The 18,240-nt window shown below is 47.7% G+C and overlaps 1 protein-coding gene across 1 annotated transcript; it reads left to right on the top strand.

Moving 5' to 3' along the window:
- The first annotated feature begins 8,367 nt into the window (after positions 1 to 8,367).
- Positions 8,368 to 17,821, top strand: Dmrtb1 (DMRT like family B with proline rich C-terminal 1). The gene is made up of 4 exons (XM_051171220.1): positions 8,368 to 8,908; positions 11,972 to 12,180; positions 15,667 to 15,880; positions 17,745 to 17,821. The coding sequence occupies exons 1-4, from the start codon at positions 8,374 to 8,376 to the stop codon at positions 17,819 to 17,821; spliced, it is 1,035 nt and encodes a 344-aa protein (XP_051027177.1). The 5' UTR covers positions 8,368 to 8,373.
- Positions 17,822 to 18,240: the final 419 nt, after the last annotated feature.

The following is an 18,240-nucleotide window of genomic DNA, read 5'->3' as shown; positions in this document are numbered from 1 at the left end:
CTCGGCAGGAACCTGGAGGCAGAGGCCATGGAGGAAACTGCTTCCTCGATTGCTCCTCGTGGCTTGCTCAAGCTGCTTCCTTACAGCACTCAGGATCATCTGATAAGGGATGGTGCCGCCCACAGTGAGCTGGGCCCTCCCACATCAATCATCAGTCAAGAAAACCTACCCCAGGCTAGCCCACAGGTGGGTTCAGTTTGGTCATTTTCTCGCTTGAGGTTCTCTCTCCAGCTTGTGTTAAGTTGACCTAAAACTAACTTGTACAGCCCACTTTCTGCTGTTATATCATGCAACTGGATGGAGACCCTCACTAAGTGAAAAAAAAAAAGCCAGACTCAGACAAATACCACATTTCTCTCAGAATCAGAGTCTAGATTTTTTTTTTTTCCAAGACAGGGTTTCTCTGTGTAGCCTTGGCTGTTCTGGATTCACTTTGTAGACCAGGCTGGCCTCCAACTCGCAGCAATCGCCTGCTTCTGCCTCCCCGAGTGCTGGGATTAAAGGCGTGCACCACCACACCCAGTTTAGATTTTTTTTTTAATGTATTAAAAAAAATATATGTGACAGGGGCCAGGTGTGGTGGTGGCATGCCTTTAAATCCAGCACTCAGGAGGAGGCAGAGGCAGGCGGATCACTGTGAGTTCGAGGCCAGCCTGGTCTACAAAGTGAGTCCAGAACAGCCAAGGCTACACAGAGAAACCTTGTCTTAAAAAATCAAAAAAAAAAAAAAAAAAAAAAAAGTATACACACACACACACACACACACACACACACACACGATATATATATATCATTCACAAGGCCTCAACCCTAGACAAAGAATTGTAGGCAACTAAGGAATGTTGAGAGTGGGAGAAATAGTTTTCCTCAGCAAAGAACATGCCAATTGGTTATCTGATTCCAAATGGTCAGCCCAGAAAACATATTCATCAAGTAACATTATATGGACCAAATAGATTGTATTTGTATATTTAGGAATACACACACACACACACACACACACACCACACATAACAACAAAGAGAAAGAGGCCAAGAATTTGACAGAAATCAAGGTTGTGGGATATATAAAAGGGCTCAGAGGGAAGAAAAGAGAGGGGGAATTTTATAATATAAATCCCCCCAAAATTATAATTAAAAACATGTATGCTACAAAGTATATGGGGTATTTGGAAGGAGGGAGGGATGGGAGTGGGGAGGACAAAAGAGAGCACTTGGACTGTATATGAGCTAAATACATTATAGATTTGTATGAAGATGGAATGAAACCCACCGTTTTGTACAATAAATACATGTAATTAAAGATTTCCAAATTAGGGGTTGGGGATTTAGCTAAGTGGTAGAGCGCTTGTTGCCTAGCAAGCATAAGGCCATGGGTTCGGTCCTCACCTCTGAAAAAAAAAATTCAAAATTAGACAAAACCATCAGACTAGAAGAAAAAAAAAATACTGTCTGTGTATAGGAAGTAGAGTGCCCCCCTTGTCCCCCCCGACCCACCCTTTTTTGATACCTACTTTCCCTTTTTTATATTCAGTCTTTTAAAATAACCAGTTAAAGAAATGCGCTGTATTTATTTCTCTTAAAAAGCGTCAGCCTGAGACACAAGCAGCTCTCAACCTTAAAACACAAAGCTATCAATTTGCCTGAATTTCTAAGGAGAAAATAAATAAAGAACTATTGAAATTTACCCACGCAAATCAAGACTAGGGAGGGGATAAGCAGCTGAGATTTGTTTATTCTATAACCCCAGGGACTCTGCGTCTCCTCACGTGACTACTGAGTTAAAAGATAGGCAGCTGTTTATTAATATTTTCAAAGCACTCTGCAAATTCCTATTGCCGTGGGTATATTTTGCCCTTCCTTCCAGCTGTGAAGTGAACGCAGAAGCGTTTTGTGTTTAACAAGACTAAAATATGTTAACTCAAAAAACTTGCTTTGAATAGGATTTTTCCCTTAAATTATGAATCAGAAAACGAAGAGAGCTTGGGTGGTCAGGTGAGAAATGTGAATAAAGCACTTTTTTTTAGGCCTGGTTGTCCACCGTTGCCTGATGTTCTGACTTAAGTTTGAGAGTGGAAAATGTAACCTTGCAATCTGTGGTATTGTTGAGCTGCGTAATGCAGTTTTAGCCCCGGTCGTTTTTTAGGTAGTGCTGGTGATGGTGGGACTTGAGTCACGGTTTAGCTATGTCGCTCTGGCTGGTGTGAAACTTGCTGTGTCAGCTAGGCTGGCCTCAAACTTGCAGCCATCCTCATGTCTCTCCTACCACTTCCAACGCAAGGACTTTAACATATATGTGATACCTATAAATATTACACACATATCTCTTTTTGGGGGTTGGTGCTGGAAAATGAACCCAACGCCTCTGTCTATTAGACAAGCACCCACTTCGTCAATGACCCCGAGCCTTTTCCCCAGAACCTTTTGAAAATTCGTATTGAAACTATGGCATTTAACTCTTAAAATCTTTATATATGTCAGAATAGCTAACAATTTCCTCTTAAGTACTTTGGCTTATTAATATAATAAGCATTTTCTGGGGCCTGGAGAGATGGCTCAGAGGTTAAGAGCAGTGACTGCTCTTCCAGAGGTCCTGAGTTCAATTCCAAGCAACCACATGGTGGCTCACAACCATCTATAATGTGATCTGATGCCCTCTTTTGGCCTGCGGGTGTGCTTGCAGGCAGAGCACTGTATACATAATAATGAATTTTAAAAAATAATAAGCATTTTCTCTCTTGGAAAACCCACTCAAAATATCCCAATCTTTGAGGTAAGGAACTTTAAGGAAAAGTTTGGTTTTTGTTTTGTTTTGTTTTTTTGGGACAGGCTTTCTTTATGTTATCTTGGCTGTCTCGGACTCAATTTGTAGACCAGGCTGGCCTTGAACTCACAGTGATTCGCCTGCCTTTGCCTCCCGAGTGCTGGGATTAAAGGCGTGCACCACCATGCCCGGCTAAATTTGATGTTTTTTTAAACAGGAACAAGAATTCTATAAATTTCTACAGCTTGATAAATAGAAACAATGTCTTCTAAACCCAGTCCGGTGAACACAAATTATTTTACAGAGAAAATTGTTCTGTCACTTTTTGGCAAGCCAAGAGTGAGAGCCATCCCCCATTGGTGCTCTGGTGGAGGGGACCAGGATTTGGAATGGCTAAGCAAATAGATCCCAAAGCAGCTCCAGAGAGGAGCTGATCCAAGTCTTCTCCATCAAGAGAGTCCTGCTGGGGTGGGGTAAGGGTAAAGCGATTGCCACGCAAGCACGAAGACCTGGGTTTGTATGCTCAGCACCCACGTAAAAAACCCAAGGGCCCATGCCTGTGATGTCACTGCTCAAGAAACCAAGACAAGGAGGTCCCTGGAGCTTGCTGGCTGGATAGTCTGGCTGAATTAATTAGCTCCAGGTTCATTGAGAGACCCTATCTCAAAAAATAAGATGGCCAGTAATTGAGGGAGATACCCAATGTCTACCTCTGGCTTCTGCATACACGCAAACACAAACATGTACACACACACACACACACACACACACACAGAGAGAGAGAAGTAACTTTTTTTTAAGCGGCCCTGGGTGCTTCATAGTGTTCAAATGAAATCTGTTTGCTGCCTCTTTCCAGGAGCGATGCACATTCAGCCTTAGTGGTCATGTTTGGGACCAGATTTCTTAAGTCTGCTCTTATCTTTTTCCAGAAGCCGCTGGACAGTGGTGTCTGTAGAACCGTTCCGGGCCTCTCCCCACTCACTCTGTTTGTTTCGCTCGGTGAACGTTACTTCCACCATGCCTTTGTGATGACCACAGCAAGTCCAGGACAGAGCAGTGCTCCCAGCTTTGTCTAAGCCATCAACACCCGCTGGGTTGTCCAAACGCTCACTAGCATCTTCCAGCTGGTGCTCACGGATTCTGCCTGCTCAGCCACATCCCTGCCTGGAATTAGCTGAGTTCCGCCCTCGCAGGCACCCCTTCCTTCCTTCCGTCTGCTGGTTTCACTTGAGTCAGTGATATAGTTAATATCACCTTCCTCAAAGGACACTTTCTGGGTCCAGTATCACACGCAGTCTGAAGGCTGTAACTTGCTGTATGTTAGCTGGTTTGTGAGGCAGATTTGGCCTCTGGATTCCTTCGGCAGCTAAACCTAGTGACAAAAAAGCCATTCCTGCCACCAACGCATGTGTACCCTGAAGCTTCTTTTGTCTGGCGTGTGAGGCCCCCACTGGTGCTCACACTCTGTGAAAGATGCAGGTCACAGAGTCCCCGAAACTATGATTTTTTAGGTATCGATTTTATTTGTTTGTTTATTATGTATACAGTGTTATGCTTGCGTGTACACCAAAAAAGGATATCAGATCTCATAGATGGCTGTGAGCCATTATGTGGTTTCTGGGCATTGGGCTCAGGACCTTTGGAAGAGCAGCCAGTGCTCTTAACCTCTGAGCCATCTCTCCAGCCCTAGGTATCAATATTAAATAACAAGGTCAGGGAATAAAATTAGACAGTTTGAATTGGGTGGTTTGGAGAAAGAGTGTCTATCCTTTACCTTAGAGCCCTGTTTTTAAAATCTGAAATGAACATAGGTGTTAGAGCTGGGCAGAGACAACCTGGCCTAACCTTTTTGCTTTGTTTTTTGAGACAGGATTTCTCTGTGTTGCCCGGGCTGTCCTGGAACTCTCTCTGTAGAGCAGGCTGGCCTCAAACTCTGAGATCCAAGTGCGGGGGTTAAAGCCATGTGCCACCATTTCCTGGCTAAAACCTAGACTCCCCCCCCCCCCCAGACAGGGTTTCTCTGTGTAGCCTTCACTGTTCAGGACTTGCTTTGTAGACCAGGCTTGTCTCGAACTCACAGTGATCCACCTGCCTCTTTCTCCCAAGTGCTGGGTTAAAGGCATGTGCCACCATCGTCCGGCAAAACCTAGACTCTTTAAATGGTGCCAGTTACCTGTAAACTTCCTGAAGTGACAGCCTAAGGAACATGCTCTCGCCCACTTTAGAAGATGAGGAATAAAGATTTATGAATGGGGATTCAGCTCTCTGAAGTCTATTGAGCTCCAAATGGTAACAACTGCTTATCCCCAAGCAAGGGGAAAATGTCACAGAGAGCTGCAATCAGAGACTTAGGGAGATTCAAGGCTGACTTTGTATCCACCAGGCATTAGAAAAAAAAAAGAAAGAAAGAAAGAAAGAAAACACGACAGTGGGGCTGGAGAGATGGCTCAGCGGCTAAGAACACTGACTGCTCTTCCAGAGGTCGTGAGTTCAATTCCCAGCAACCACCTGGTGGAGTACAACCATCTCTAATGGAATATAAATCCCTCTTCTGGTGTTCATGAAGACAGAGCACTCATATTCATAAAATAAATAAATAAATCTTAAAAAAAAGAAAACAGGACAATGAGAACTACACAGAAGCTAGCTAGCTGGCAAGCATAAATATCTCCTTAAATAGAACCAATCCTGAGCCCCGTGGTGGTGTGGTGGTGTTGCAAGCCTTTAGTTCAGCATTTGAGAGGCAGAGGTCTGTGAATCTCTGAGAGTTTCAAGGCCGGCCTGGTCTACAGAGCACACTCTAAGACAGCTAGGGATACACAGAGAAACCTTGTCTCAAAAAACAAAAGCAAGACCCATGCGCGGCGTGCAGGCACACACACAAAGAACTGATCCTGCCGTAAGCTTTTCAGCTTAAGTGGTAGTGTGTCCCCCCACCTCCTCCAGATGATACCCCTCAAGAGTGCCCCAGACTTTTATCAAAATGAATTTAGGAATAATTTAACGTCCCTGTTTAATGTTTGTAGCTAGACCTGGCTTTAACCGGAGCTACTGGGGAGTTTAAGTCAGCTGGATCTCGCATTCAGGGACCAGCTGGCTACTAAGGGGCTCCAGGGCAGCCTGGGTAACTTCACCAGAGTCTTCTCAAAGAAAGGAGGGGGGCGCCGGGGGGGGGGGGCGGGGGAAGAAAGAGAAAAGGTGGGTTTTAACTGGATACTTGCCTAACGCGCAAGAGGCCCGGGTTTCATTCCAAGCACAAAACAACTACTAGGAAGTCGGTGCCAGCCTTTCCAAGATTTGGGTTGCTTTACAGAGATAATGAAATTCGCTAGAATTAAAACAGCTTAGACTACGGAGTCAGGAGTCTCCGTAGTGCCAGGACTTCCCCAATCTGGATCAGGGACCCTATGGTTCAGGGACGTGACCGCCACCATGTCGTATAAAGTCACCCTTTTCTGAGGCGCGCTGAGTTTCTACACCAGTCTTCCGGAAGTACGGACAGATCTTTTTTGTGTGTGTTTTTGTTTTTAGTTTTTGTTTTTGTTTTTCGAGACAGGTGTTCTCTGTGTAACAGCCCTAGCTGTCCTAGACTCGCTTTGTAGACCAGGCTGCCTTCTGAGTGTTCGGATTAAAGGCGTGCGCCACCGCGACGACTATGGACAGATATTTGAAAAGGTATTTTAGCTTCCGGCTTTCCTCCTCCTGGAACACACGGTCATGGCTCAGTCAGTCGTGGCGGTGAACTCCAAGTGTGCAGACCGACAGTATCGAAGTCGTCAGCGCTGGGAAACTGTACCCCATGGCCGGCCGAGGGAGCTCTGCTGGAAACCTGGGCTTTTCCCCCCTATAGGACCTCCGCACTGCGTTAACGCTCCCGAGGGCAAGTGGGCAGAAGCTGTCCGAGTTCCAGAGGGGTTTCTGCTGAGGTTCAGAACTGCAGGAGCCAGAGTCAGGATGCCACTGCGGGGACCGCAGCTGGGGTTTACTAACAGCTCTCTGCTCCTCTGGAGTTTTAAAACTCTGGACCTGAACCGTTGAGAAGTAGTCACTTTTTTTTTTTTTTTTTTTTTTTAATTCAAACTATTTTTCAATTACAATTTGCTGGGAACAGAAAGTTTGAAAAATATATGTGTGTATTTGAGGGGTTTCTTTGTTTTTCGAGACAGGGTTTCTCTGCGTAACCTTGGCTGTCCTGAACTCACTTTGTAGACCAGGCTGGCCTTGAACTCCAGATCTGTCTGCCTCTGCCTCCTGAGTTCTGGGATTATGGGTGTGCGTCACCGAACCCAGCTTATTAGGTCTGTTTTGTCTTTTGGGTAGGATTGGTCTGCAAAGGTTGGCGCTTCCCTTCTCTAAGAGTGAACGGATTTGAAGCCACACTTTGTCTCAAGACCAGCAAAGCCGGCGTGGTGGCGCTCGCCTTTAATCCCAGCACTTGGGAGGCAGAGGCAGGCGGATGGCTGTGAGTTCAAGACCAGCCTGGTCTACAAAGCAACTCCAGGACAGGAAAGGCTACACAGAGAAACCCTGTCTCAAAAAACAAAAACAAAAAACCGTGGCTCCTTGTAATAGCTGTAGTTTCTGGGTAAAAGCTCCCTCCTGGAGGTAGAAGCCACCCCAAGCTGGGTCTGTAAGCACTGTGCTGTGTGCCCCACACTGGCTAAAGAGATGTCTCGGGAAGGTCCTTGACAGTGCTTGTTTAAATTGAGCCTTTTTTTTTTTTCTGAGAGAAGTATGCACGCTCCATCAATGTTGTATTTGCAGTGGCTAAGGGGTTCTTGCAAGTAGTTTTATTTGACTTTATAAAGATAGTTAAAAGACCATGTGAAACAGGAAACTCTCTCTCTCTCTCTCTCTCTCTCTCTCTTCCCCCTCCCCCTCTCTCAAACCCCAATAATTCAAACGAGCTCCAGAATATTTTATTTCTTTTACTTTAGAACACTATTAAGCATGCATTTTTCAGACACCAGTGCTAACACTCGCAGGACCAAAAAAAAAAAAAAAAAAAAAAAAAAAACCCTCAGAATTTCTGCAAGGGCATGCCTGTAAGCAACCACCACACTGCACTAAGCTACTAAGAATATTCCGGAAGCATGACTGCGCCTTTCTTAGCAAAGAGATGAAAGCAGAAGTAGCAGCTTCCGGGAGGAAAAATATTGCCTCCTCTGGAACTTTCCGATGAAATGGGTTTACTAATAGCTCTGCGCGGGAGTTTTGAAACTCTGGACCTGGACTGCTGAGTAGTAGTCCGCCTTTAAAAAAAAATCAAACTATCCAATTACAATTTGGCGGGAACAGGAAGTTTGAAAAATTCAAGTGCCGATTATTTCAAATAATCCATATGACTTACATTCAATAAGTATTCCATTTTGAATGTATTTAGTACCCCCATTACCCAACACACAGAAGTACTGTAAATTTTGTACCTCCCAAATCGAGGGAAAAACGCAAGAGCCCTATTGCAGTTCCCGGGCCACTTTGTTACAAATGTATCCAATGTCCCCAGCAGCAGGGACTTATGGGGCATCGCTCATTCCTGCTTCACTTGCTCTGCAGCTTCGGGAGTGGCGGTTGTGTTTAGAAGCAGAGCTTGCCAAGCTGGACGACAAGATGCTTCGCACTCCCAAGTGCTCCAGGTGCCGGAACCATGGCTACCTGGTGCCAGTCAAGGGCCACGCGGGCAAGTGCCGCTGGAAGCAGTGCATCTGTGATAAGTGCTACCTGATCACCGAGCGCCAGAAGATCATGGCTGCCCAGAAGATGCTCAAGACCCAAGGTGCCGAGGAGGAGGTGGTAACTGTGGCCACCCAGGGGCCCCAGTTGCCTCCGATGGTCCCTGCGGTGGCGACCGCAGCCGCCGCCGCCTCGAGCTCGAGCATTTGCCCACTGCCTAAAGTGGCTCCTGGAGGCGCCGGGCCCGGCCGGGTGGCCACCTGCTTCCTCGAGCGGCCTCCGCATGTCCGGAGCCCAGGCCCGAGCGCCTTCCAGCTGGTCCCAGGCGGCCGCCCGGGTCCCGGCACCTTCCAGTCTGGACTGGTGCACGACCGACCCCACGCGTGGGTGTCCCAGCCCATGTCCGAGCCCTGCCGCCTGGAGCAGTGCTTGCCGGTTCGGCCCGCGCCCCGACTGCCGTTCCCCGACTACGGTAAGCCCGCCTCGTGCAGCTGACGGTTCCTCGGGGGCCTGCAGCCTCCAGCTCTAAGCTGGCGTCCCAGACTGGTGCCGGGGTGGGAAAGGGGCCCTCCCCAGGTAACCCCGCTTTGAGAATGTGGTCCCAGACAAGGATTTGCGTGGGTAGCTTCTGATAGCAATGGGAAAAGGCTGGTGGAAAAGAGCGGGCGGTATGGGGTGTGTGTGTGTGTGTGTGTGTGTGTGTGTGTGTGTGTGTGTGTGTGTGTTGTGCGCGGTACGGGGTGTGTGTGTGTGTGTGTGTGTCTGTGTGTGTCTGTGTGTGTGTGTGTCCGTGTGTGTGTGTGTGTGTGTGCGCGCGCGCGGACGCGCGCGTGTGATGTTGAGATGCAGTTTCCCGCCTTTGTTCTTTTGCAAAGACAAAATGGCAGCTGGGCAGCTTTGGCAGTGGCGCCTTTTCTGTGGTCCCTCTAGGGGAAAACCAGACCTACCACGCTTGCACGGCATCCCCTCCCCCTACCAAGTCTAGACCTCTTGCACCTGCGTGACACCCCACCCCCCCCCCCCCCCCCCCTTCCAGACTGCCATTTTCTCCCGCTGGAGACTTTTTAGACCTTGCTTTCTGGGTGGCTTCTTCTGCTCCGACTGCACCTGCGCAACCCTCGCCCCGCCCCCCCTCACTTGGCCCAGTCTAGTTTCTCCTAACAACAGTCTGGCCTAATGCACGAGTACTCAACTTTTTCTGTCTCACCGAATGTACTTGGGCATAAAGTATTTTTGAGAGCGACTGGTTGGTTTACTTAGATGTGGTTTTTTTCTCTCGTCATTTTGTATATAATCCTATGCCGTATTGTTTTCATGGTTAAAGTCTGATTTCTTCTTTTTTTCATTTAATTTTATATTTATATTTTATAATTTATTTATTATAGTGCATTGATGTTTTGCCTGCTTGCATGTCTGTGTGAGGGTGACAGATCCCCTGGAAGTAGAAGTACAGGCAATTGTAAATTGCCATGTGGGTGCTGGGAATTAAGTCGGGGTCCTCTGGAAGAGCAGCCAGTGCTCTTAACCGCTGAGCCATCTCTCCAGCCCGTAACGTACAGTTTCAAGTACTGTAGGTTTGGGGGCGCTTGGAAACCGGCCCTTTGGGATGCAGATGTGGTTTTGGTACCTCCCTAAGGCTGTGTGGAAAGGACTGGAGACTGCTCATGTGTAACCTTTGGACAAGTTTCTTACTTCAGTGACGAACTTTCAGAAACTGATTCTAATCATTTCTGCTTTCTGGGATTTTGTAAGAAATTGATCTCCCCAAGGAAATAGCTGTCTGATGAGGAAGACAGACCTAAAACAGCAATCCTAGGAAAGCGTAGCTTTGTTCCATCTCTCAACAAACAGGAACATAAAAAGTGCGGAACATAAAATGTGCTGAGCACAGGGTGTGAGGAGGTGTGGAGAAGGTTGGCCCTGCGGCTCATCCCAGCGTGTGTGGAGGAGAGGTCAGAGGACAGCTTTGAGAAGTTGGTTCTTTCCTTCTACTGCATGGGCTCCTGGGTTGGAACTCAGGCTGTCAGTCAGGTTTGGTGGCAGGCGCCTTTACCTGCTGAGCCATCTTGCTGGCCCCGATTGGGTGGGTGGCTATTCTCAATTGTCAGCTGGCTAGGCGAGGAGCACCTAGCTGAGGAAAGAACACCTCCGGATGCATCCGGGAGGCGTTTCCAGAGAGCGGTTCACTAAGTGAGGGAGGTGGGTACCACCATCTCCGCCTAGGGTCCTGGAGAGGATGAAAGGTGAGAGAGAGAAGACTTGTTAGTGTGCCATTGGCTTGGTGCTTCCCAGATGACACGAACTGAGCGGCTTTGCTTCACCACAGCCTTGCACCAGCATGCTCTGCTGCACCAAGACTCACAGTCCATGGTGCCAACAGCCCTGAATTGTGGGCCAAAACAAGTCATCCCTTCTTTAAACTGCCCTGGGTATTTGTCACAGTGACAAGTGGCAGACTGATGTACTCCCCTTGCTTCCTGGGATCCTGCCGTTGCTGGGGAGGGGGCAGTGTTCTTCAAAGAAGCCTACTAGTCGATGTAGTGAGGTCTAACATTTGACGAATCAGCTGCCACATCTGTAAAGGGCTTCGGATGGATGAGGGAGCAAAGGAGTATGTCTGAGTATTTAAGGACAGTAGGGTTAAAAATGAGTAGGAGAGATGGTGTCCCAGTGACTGCAGTGGAAATGGAACCAGAGTCCAAGGGGTAGGTGAGAACCACCACACGATGACTTAGACCCTCCCCTCCTGGCGACCAGCGCTGTGGAACACGAGGAGTGCCGCGGAAGCTAAGGGCTCACAGAGTCACGCCCCAACACAAAGCTGAGCCCAGGAGGACAGGGTGGGGGTCGGGGGAGGGCTGAGAATTTCACAGGTGTGCCAGAACTCACCCTCAAAGATGCGCGTGGCTGTTCGTGGTGGGTGGCAGTTCTGTAGACTCATGAGTGGTTAGAGTGCTCTGGAGTGACTGCAGGATACTCGGCCCTAGATGGGGCCTCCAGTATCACATCCTCCGGGTCCAGGGACTGCCGTGCCGAGGGCATGGGAGGAATATAATAGCCAAGGAGAGGCACGGAGCATAGCGAGAGAGATCATAGCTTGGCCTTTGTATGCACTGACTCACTGCAGACTGCTATCTGCACAAGACTAAATCCACAAGGACAACCCCGCTCCTGAGGATCTATACACAACAAATAATCAATAGCGCAATGGAGAGACACCTTTTATTCAGTGGTGTGGCCACCCATGTTCCTGTAAGTAACCCAAGTTAATCTTACTGGTTCACACACACATAAAGAGACATTAGAGCAGAAAGGGGACAAATGGTGAAGGGTCAATAAGAATGAGGGGGTGAGAGGTCACAAGGTGACTGTGATCAAAATATACATTATCTATGCATGTATAAAAGTATACTGATGTGTACGGTTAGACTTCTTTAGTTGTTATGTCGGTCTTGCTGTTACCTGGGAGACAGCGATGCGATGCTTTATCCCTTAGGTTTGTGTTAACATTTCCCTTGTTGTTTAATCTTCTTAGGGCATCCTCTGAGATTCAACTCTGATCATGTGGTGGGAGCTGGGTACCCTGAGAAAGGAGAGCCTTTCAAGCAGTGCCCTGCCTGCACCCCCATGCCATCCTACCAGCCCTTCCCTCTGGGTGGCCAGGACGCATCCTCAGCTCTGGGGATCCCGCAACAAAGAAGCTTCCGGCACGTCTCCTGCAGCCCCTACCATGGAGGCAGCTTGGTAAGTCGGAGCTTGACTCCTGAGCTCTTCCTTACCGCTTTCACTGGTCCTCATCCCAGAGAGCCAGTTAGTTGTCTTAAGGGAGTGTTTCTAGCAGTGCGCGTGCGCGCGCGCGCACACACACACACACACACACATACACTCACATTCACACACACACACATACACTCACATTCACACACACATATACACACTCACATACACACAAACACACACTCACACATACAAATACACACACACACACAAACACACACTCACACACACACATGCTTGGTGGATGAAGGAAGCTTCAACAAGCTCCACCCATTTTACATATTTACGTACACATATGCATATATTTCAACTTTATTTTTTTCTCCCACAGCTTATACACCCCAGCAAAAGCTTTTAAGAAGTACAAAAGTCACTAGAAGGAAAACAGGAGTCCACTGATAAGTGTAATCTACCCGAAGGGATTTTTGAGAGTTAATTTTTTTCTTCCAAAAAGAGTTAATGAGGCTTTAGCTTCAGGGTCAATTCTCTCAAAGGCTTTGGGTCAGTGCCCAGGTGAAGAATGTCAAACAAAGGCTTTAATTCAGCTGCAATTACTTTTTTTGGGGGAGGGGGAGGGTTTCGAGACAGGGTCTTTCTGTTAGCCTTGCCGACCCTGGACTCGCTGTATAGACCAGGCTGGCCTCGAACTCAGAACAATCCACCTGCCTCTGCCCCCCAAGTGCTGGGATTAAAGGCGTGCGCCATCATGCCCTGCTCAGCTGCAATATTTTTTTTTTTTTTGAGACAGGGTTTCTCTGTGTAGCCTTGACTGTCCTGGGCTCACTTTGTAGACCAGGCTGGCCTTGAACTCACAGCCATCCACCTGCCTCTGCCTCCCGAGTGTTGGGATTAAAGGCGTGAGCCACGACCGCCTGGCTCCAATTATTTTTAAGAAAGGACAGATTTAATTGATATTTTCAAGAATTCTTGAAAATTATTTAGAAGTTTTAAATGATAGAACACCCCAATGAGCAGGGTGTGGTAGAACATGCCTTTAATCCCAGCACTTGGGAGGCAGAGGCAAGCGGATCTTTGTGAGTTCGAGGCCAGCCTGGTCTAAAAAACAAGTCTAGGACAGCCAGTGCTACATGGAAAAACCTTGTCTTGAAAAAAACAAACCCACCCCAATGAAGCACCCAGCTGTGGTGCCTGACAGCAAACACAGCAGCGGGGCATCCTGTGGGCTCCTTTAGTTGTCTTTTGTGTTTTTTCAGGCGGTCTTGAGAGATGGTTTATAGCCAGGTATTTCAGGGGAGGCCAGTCAGAATTAAGATACCTTGTACCTCCCTCTCCAAGTCAGATTCCTTCTCCGAGGTCAGCCCTCCTCCCCCACTCATCGTCACACTCTCCTGAGATGCCTTCCTCAGATCCTCTGTCAAGGGGCAGACACTGTTCTTAGATCCTGAGTAAGGTGACAACAAGGGAGTCTCCTCATGGGGACAGGGAGCAGAGGGCTCCAGAGTTGACATAGGCTCCTTCCCACTTACCAGTGCCTGTCTAAGCGTGCTCCAAATAGAAAGTGCAGCAGGAGGCGTGTCTTCACCTCCACTCTTAGTATATCAGTTTTTAAAAAAATCTGTTCCTACTGTATCCCATGGTTTTACATCTAAAGTTCCTGGGTCTGAAAACCAGGGGCTGACCAGCCAGCTGACCAGTGTTAACCTTAATTTCTTTTTTCTTAAGTGTTTATTTAATAATGTGTTATGTAATAATAATACAAATTATTTCATAACATATATAATATGTAATTATATAAATAATTAGCAATGTGTTAACATTTTTCCTCAGTGTATGTTTAATAATGTTATTTAAGACTTGATGGTTTAATATCATATTATAATATATAATTATATAATTAATAATTTAATAATATGTTACTATGTTTAATAAAGAACCGTCTGTCCTTAGATTTACCTTATCCACCCTGAGGGAAAAGGCAGTAGCACACAACCAAATGCTCACACAAGCACACAATAACGACTCCTCCCCCTTCCTAACCTGATTCAACAGTCGAGGAGTCCACCATACCTTGGTATGAGACCCTACTCATATCTGAAGTGACCTCTTTTTTCTTTTTAAGGGAACCTCTTCTTTTTTTTTTTTTATTAAGCCTACCTCATGGGGTCCTTGTTCCAGGCACTAGATGTCGGTGACAGTGTATTCAATGATCCAAGGAGAGGATGTGGGACCAGCAACAAATATAAAGTAGACACACACACACATACACACGTACACACACACATACACACACATACACACACATACACACACACATACACACACACATACATACACACATACACATACACACACATACACACACATACATATACACACACACGTACACACATACATACACACACATACACACGTACACACACACATACACACACATACACACACACACACACACACATGCTTGATGGATGAAGAAAGCTTTAACCGTCTCCAGCCACTTTACATATATACATACACACATTTGATGGGTGGAGCAAAGCTCCCACAATTTACATATACCTGCAAAATCTTTCAAGCACTACAAAAATCACAATGGGGTTACATTCTATTTTTCGTTAAGTGAACAATTCCAATGAGTATACGTAGAAAAAAACATGTTCCCCAATACCCTCATATGTTCAACTGTTTTACGTATTACAGATAAAAACAAATTATTCCCAAGAACCCATGTATATTTGTAACTAAGCAACTTGTTAGAGGTTGACGAAGTGTAAGCAAGCAAGGTAATTTTCTCAGCCAGTTTCTCTTACTTGTAGGCTGCAGTTCGCAGGTTACAAAGAAAGGATCAGCTTTCTGTTATTTATCTTAAACTGTAATCTTATAAAAATCTGAACCTTTACATAAAAACAATCAGTCGTTTCTACTTTAAATCCTCAAGGTACACATCTACTCATTAACAATTTTTTAAAAATCATATCAGGGAGCTGAAGGCAAAAATAGGTACAAGAAACTGATCGTCACCTTGATCACCAGCCCAGCGTTAGCCAGAGAGAGAGGCACGTCAGCTAGTGCTGGTCAGGCTGCCATGGTTCTTGTTCCCCGACCTCAAAAACTCCCCAGCTCAACTATTAAGAGTGAGCATTTCAGGCTGGAGAGATGGCTCAGTGGTTAAGAGCACCACCTGCTCTTCCAAAGGTCCTGAGTTCAATTCCCAGCAACCACAGGGTGGCTCACAACCATCTGTAATGTGATCGATGCCCTCTTCTGGCCTACAGGTGCACATGCAGGCAGAACACTCTATACATATTAAATAAATAAATCTTAAAAAAAAAAAAAAAAAAAAAAAAAAAAAAAAAAAAAAAAGAGTGTGCCTTTTAGGCTGGGTGTGGTGGCCCACATCTGTAATCCCAGCACTCGGGAGGCAGAGAAATAATCCATGTGACTGGTCCGCAGGCCTGCCTCATTGTCTCTCTCCCTCTCCACTCCTCCACGCAGGTGTCAGATTCAGCCAGAGACCTCCAGCCAACCTACTGCTCGCCGCCGCCGCCGCCGCCGCCACTACCACCTCCCCCAGGCCAGCCACAGCAGGCTCCCTTCCTCCCACCAGGCTACCTCTCTGCTCTCCACTTCCTGCCCCCGCCGCCCCCGCCACCGTCTCCACCGTCTTTCTCACTGACCGTGCTGAACAGCACAGTCAAGGAGAATACCGGTAAGAGGCCAGTGTCCCCCGCCTCCTGATGACCGGGGAAGGCTTTGTGGAGGAGCGGGTCATTTGAAGTGGGGGTGGAGAGAGGGGCTGAGGGCTGAGCCCTCCTCTCATAGTCTGTTCATGTGCAAGGTGTGGGAGAAGTGTGCTCAGTAGAGCAGAGGCTCTGGGACTTCTGACCAGGGAGTCCACAGCAGGAGCTAGAGAGTCTCTGGCCACTGAGCCAGAGGGGGTGGGGAGTGGGCCGGCATAGAGCTCTGCCACTGCTGCCTGGGACACCTGAGCATGGAACATCGCCCCCCCCCCCACCCCCCCCCCCACCCCCACAGCACCGACCCCCTCACAGGCTCAGCAGTCCTTTGGGATTTATGAACACTCTTTTTATTTACGATTTCTTTTTTTAATTAAAAAAAAAACTGATATGTTGTATCTATGCATATACACATGCGTGTTTGCGTGTACGTGTAGGGGTGAGCACACGTATGAAGTTAGAGGGTAACCCTTGGGTGTCACCTTCAGGAACACGGCCCACCTCTCTTGAGACAGGGCGTCTCATTGTCATTGAGCTGAAGATCACCAGTTACAGCAGAGTGGCTGCCGGGGACCTAGGGGAATCACCTGTCCCCACCTTCCTGGCCCTGAGATATCAGGCACACACACACACACCATCGTGCCTCTCAGAACTTCCAGGGAGCACGCTGAGGTTCTTGTGCTGAGAGGCAAACCCTTGAGCAACTGAGCTGGCGCCCCAGCCCAGGGGTATTCCATTCCTCCTTCTTTAAAACAAAAATTCAATGTAAAATATTTATATATTTATTTATTTTTATGTACAAGTGATTGCATGTTTATGTGAAGGTCAGGGACAGCTCTGAGCCCCTGCTTGCTGAGTCATCTCACTGTCACACCACCAATTCTTTACTTTGGGGTTTCTTTTGAGGTCCCTTGTGGCTTTCATGGGGTTTTGTTTGTTTTGTTTTTTAAATTTGTGTGGACATATATGTATGTTTGCTGCATGTGTGCGGGGCACCTGTAGAAGCCAGAAGAGGGCATCAGGGGTCTTGGAGCTGGAGTTTCAGGCAGTTAGGAGTGAGCCAACATGCTCGGGGCTGAACTCACAGCCTCTGCAAAAGAGGCCAATGTCCTTGGCCACGGAGCCATTTCTCCAGCCTGGCTTCAACATTCCTAAGGCTTCGTTCCTTTCAGTCTCCTGAGCCCCCTGTGATTTGGAAAAAAAAAAAAGTTGGCAAATCCAAAGCGCTCGTTCATGTAAGTCTCAAAACTGTCTATTGAGCTGGGGCGAGCCTGGTGCTACCCAGTTTTACTAAAAGGAAACTGAGGCCTGTGGCACACTTGCTTTCCGGCTGGTGTAGGGTAGCTTGACGCTCACTGGCCGATGGCCTGGGCATGCGCTTTGTTCTTGCTTAGACTAACTGCAGGACCTTGGACAAGCTCATGCTGTCTGTGGTGTTTCAGGTCCAGCACCTGACAAAGCGGACAAAATGCTGTCTCTGTGGCCCGAGACTCTAATCTACAGACAGAAGCCCAGCAGGGCACTTGTGAAATTAGCTGCCCCTTACTGGCCACCAGTCATTTTGTTACAGAAGGACAAGTGGAGGTTCATAGCTGGGAAAAAACAGCTATGAAGAGCCAGGCTGGATGCGGGGTTGGGGTGGGTGGGGGGGGGGACTTAGGTCTGTTCTACATACGTGGCCAGGGCTAGAAGCCAGTCTCTTGCCCAGCAAATAAAAGTAGAGTCACTCTCCACAGGGGGCCCCCGGGAACAAGAGAAGGCCTTGTACACCGTCTGCACCGAGAACAGGTGAGTCGCCCTCTTTCTAAATACGGCTGTTCTCTCTGTCCTTTACAGATGAGCAGGATGCAGAAGCAGAGGCAGAAGCGCCCAGTGAACCCAGCCAGCGCTCTTCCCAGGAGCAGTCCGACTAAGCTGCAGGCCACCCGGAAGGCCTGCCACCGGGTGGGGGAGGGGGACGGCGGGGGGCGGGGCGGGCGTGTATGGTGGGGGAAGGCATGTATGGCAGCAGTTATTTTTTTTCACCCATGTTCACGTTATTTAGGGAGGAAGGAAGGTTATAGATAGGTGTAAGATGGCAGCTAATTCCCATTTCAAGACAGAAGAGGAAGGTGTCTGCAAGGCTCTCTGGATCCCGTGTCGGGTGTGGAAGTGGTGTCCAGGATGAGGCAGGGTCTTTGAAGAGTGGGGGTAGGGGCTAGCGAAACACAAGTTTAGGAATGAATTTAACCATCCTGGTCATGCCACTTATGAAATTTACCTCTAGAGGTGGCCTCTGATTTCCCCAGGCCTCACTCAGGGCAGAAGGCACCATCCATTTCTCTGCCCTCTT

The sequence above is a fragment of the Acomys russatus genome, chromosome 29, assembly GCF_903995435.1.
Source record: "Acomys russatus chromosome 29, mAcoRus1.1, whole genome shotgun sequence".
In the NCBI taxonomy this organism is placed as follows: Eukaryota; Metazoa; Chordata; class Mammalia; order Rodentia; family Muridae; genus Acomys; species Acomys russatus.
The sequence above is the reverse complement of the archived record's forward strand: the minus strand, read 5'-3'. Positions and strand labels throughout refer to the sequence as shown.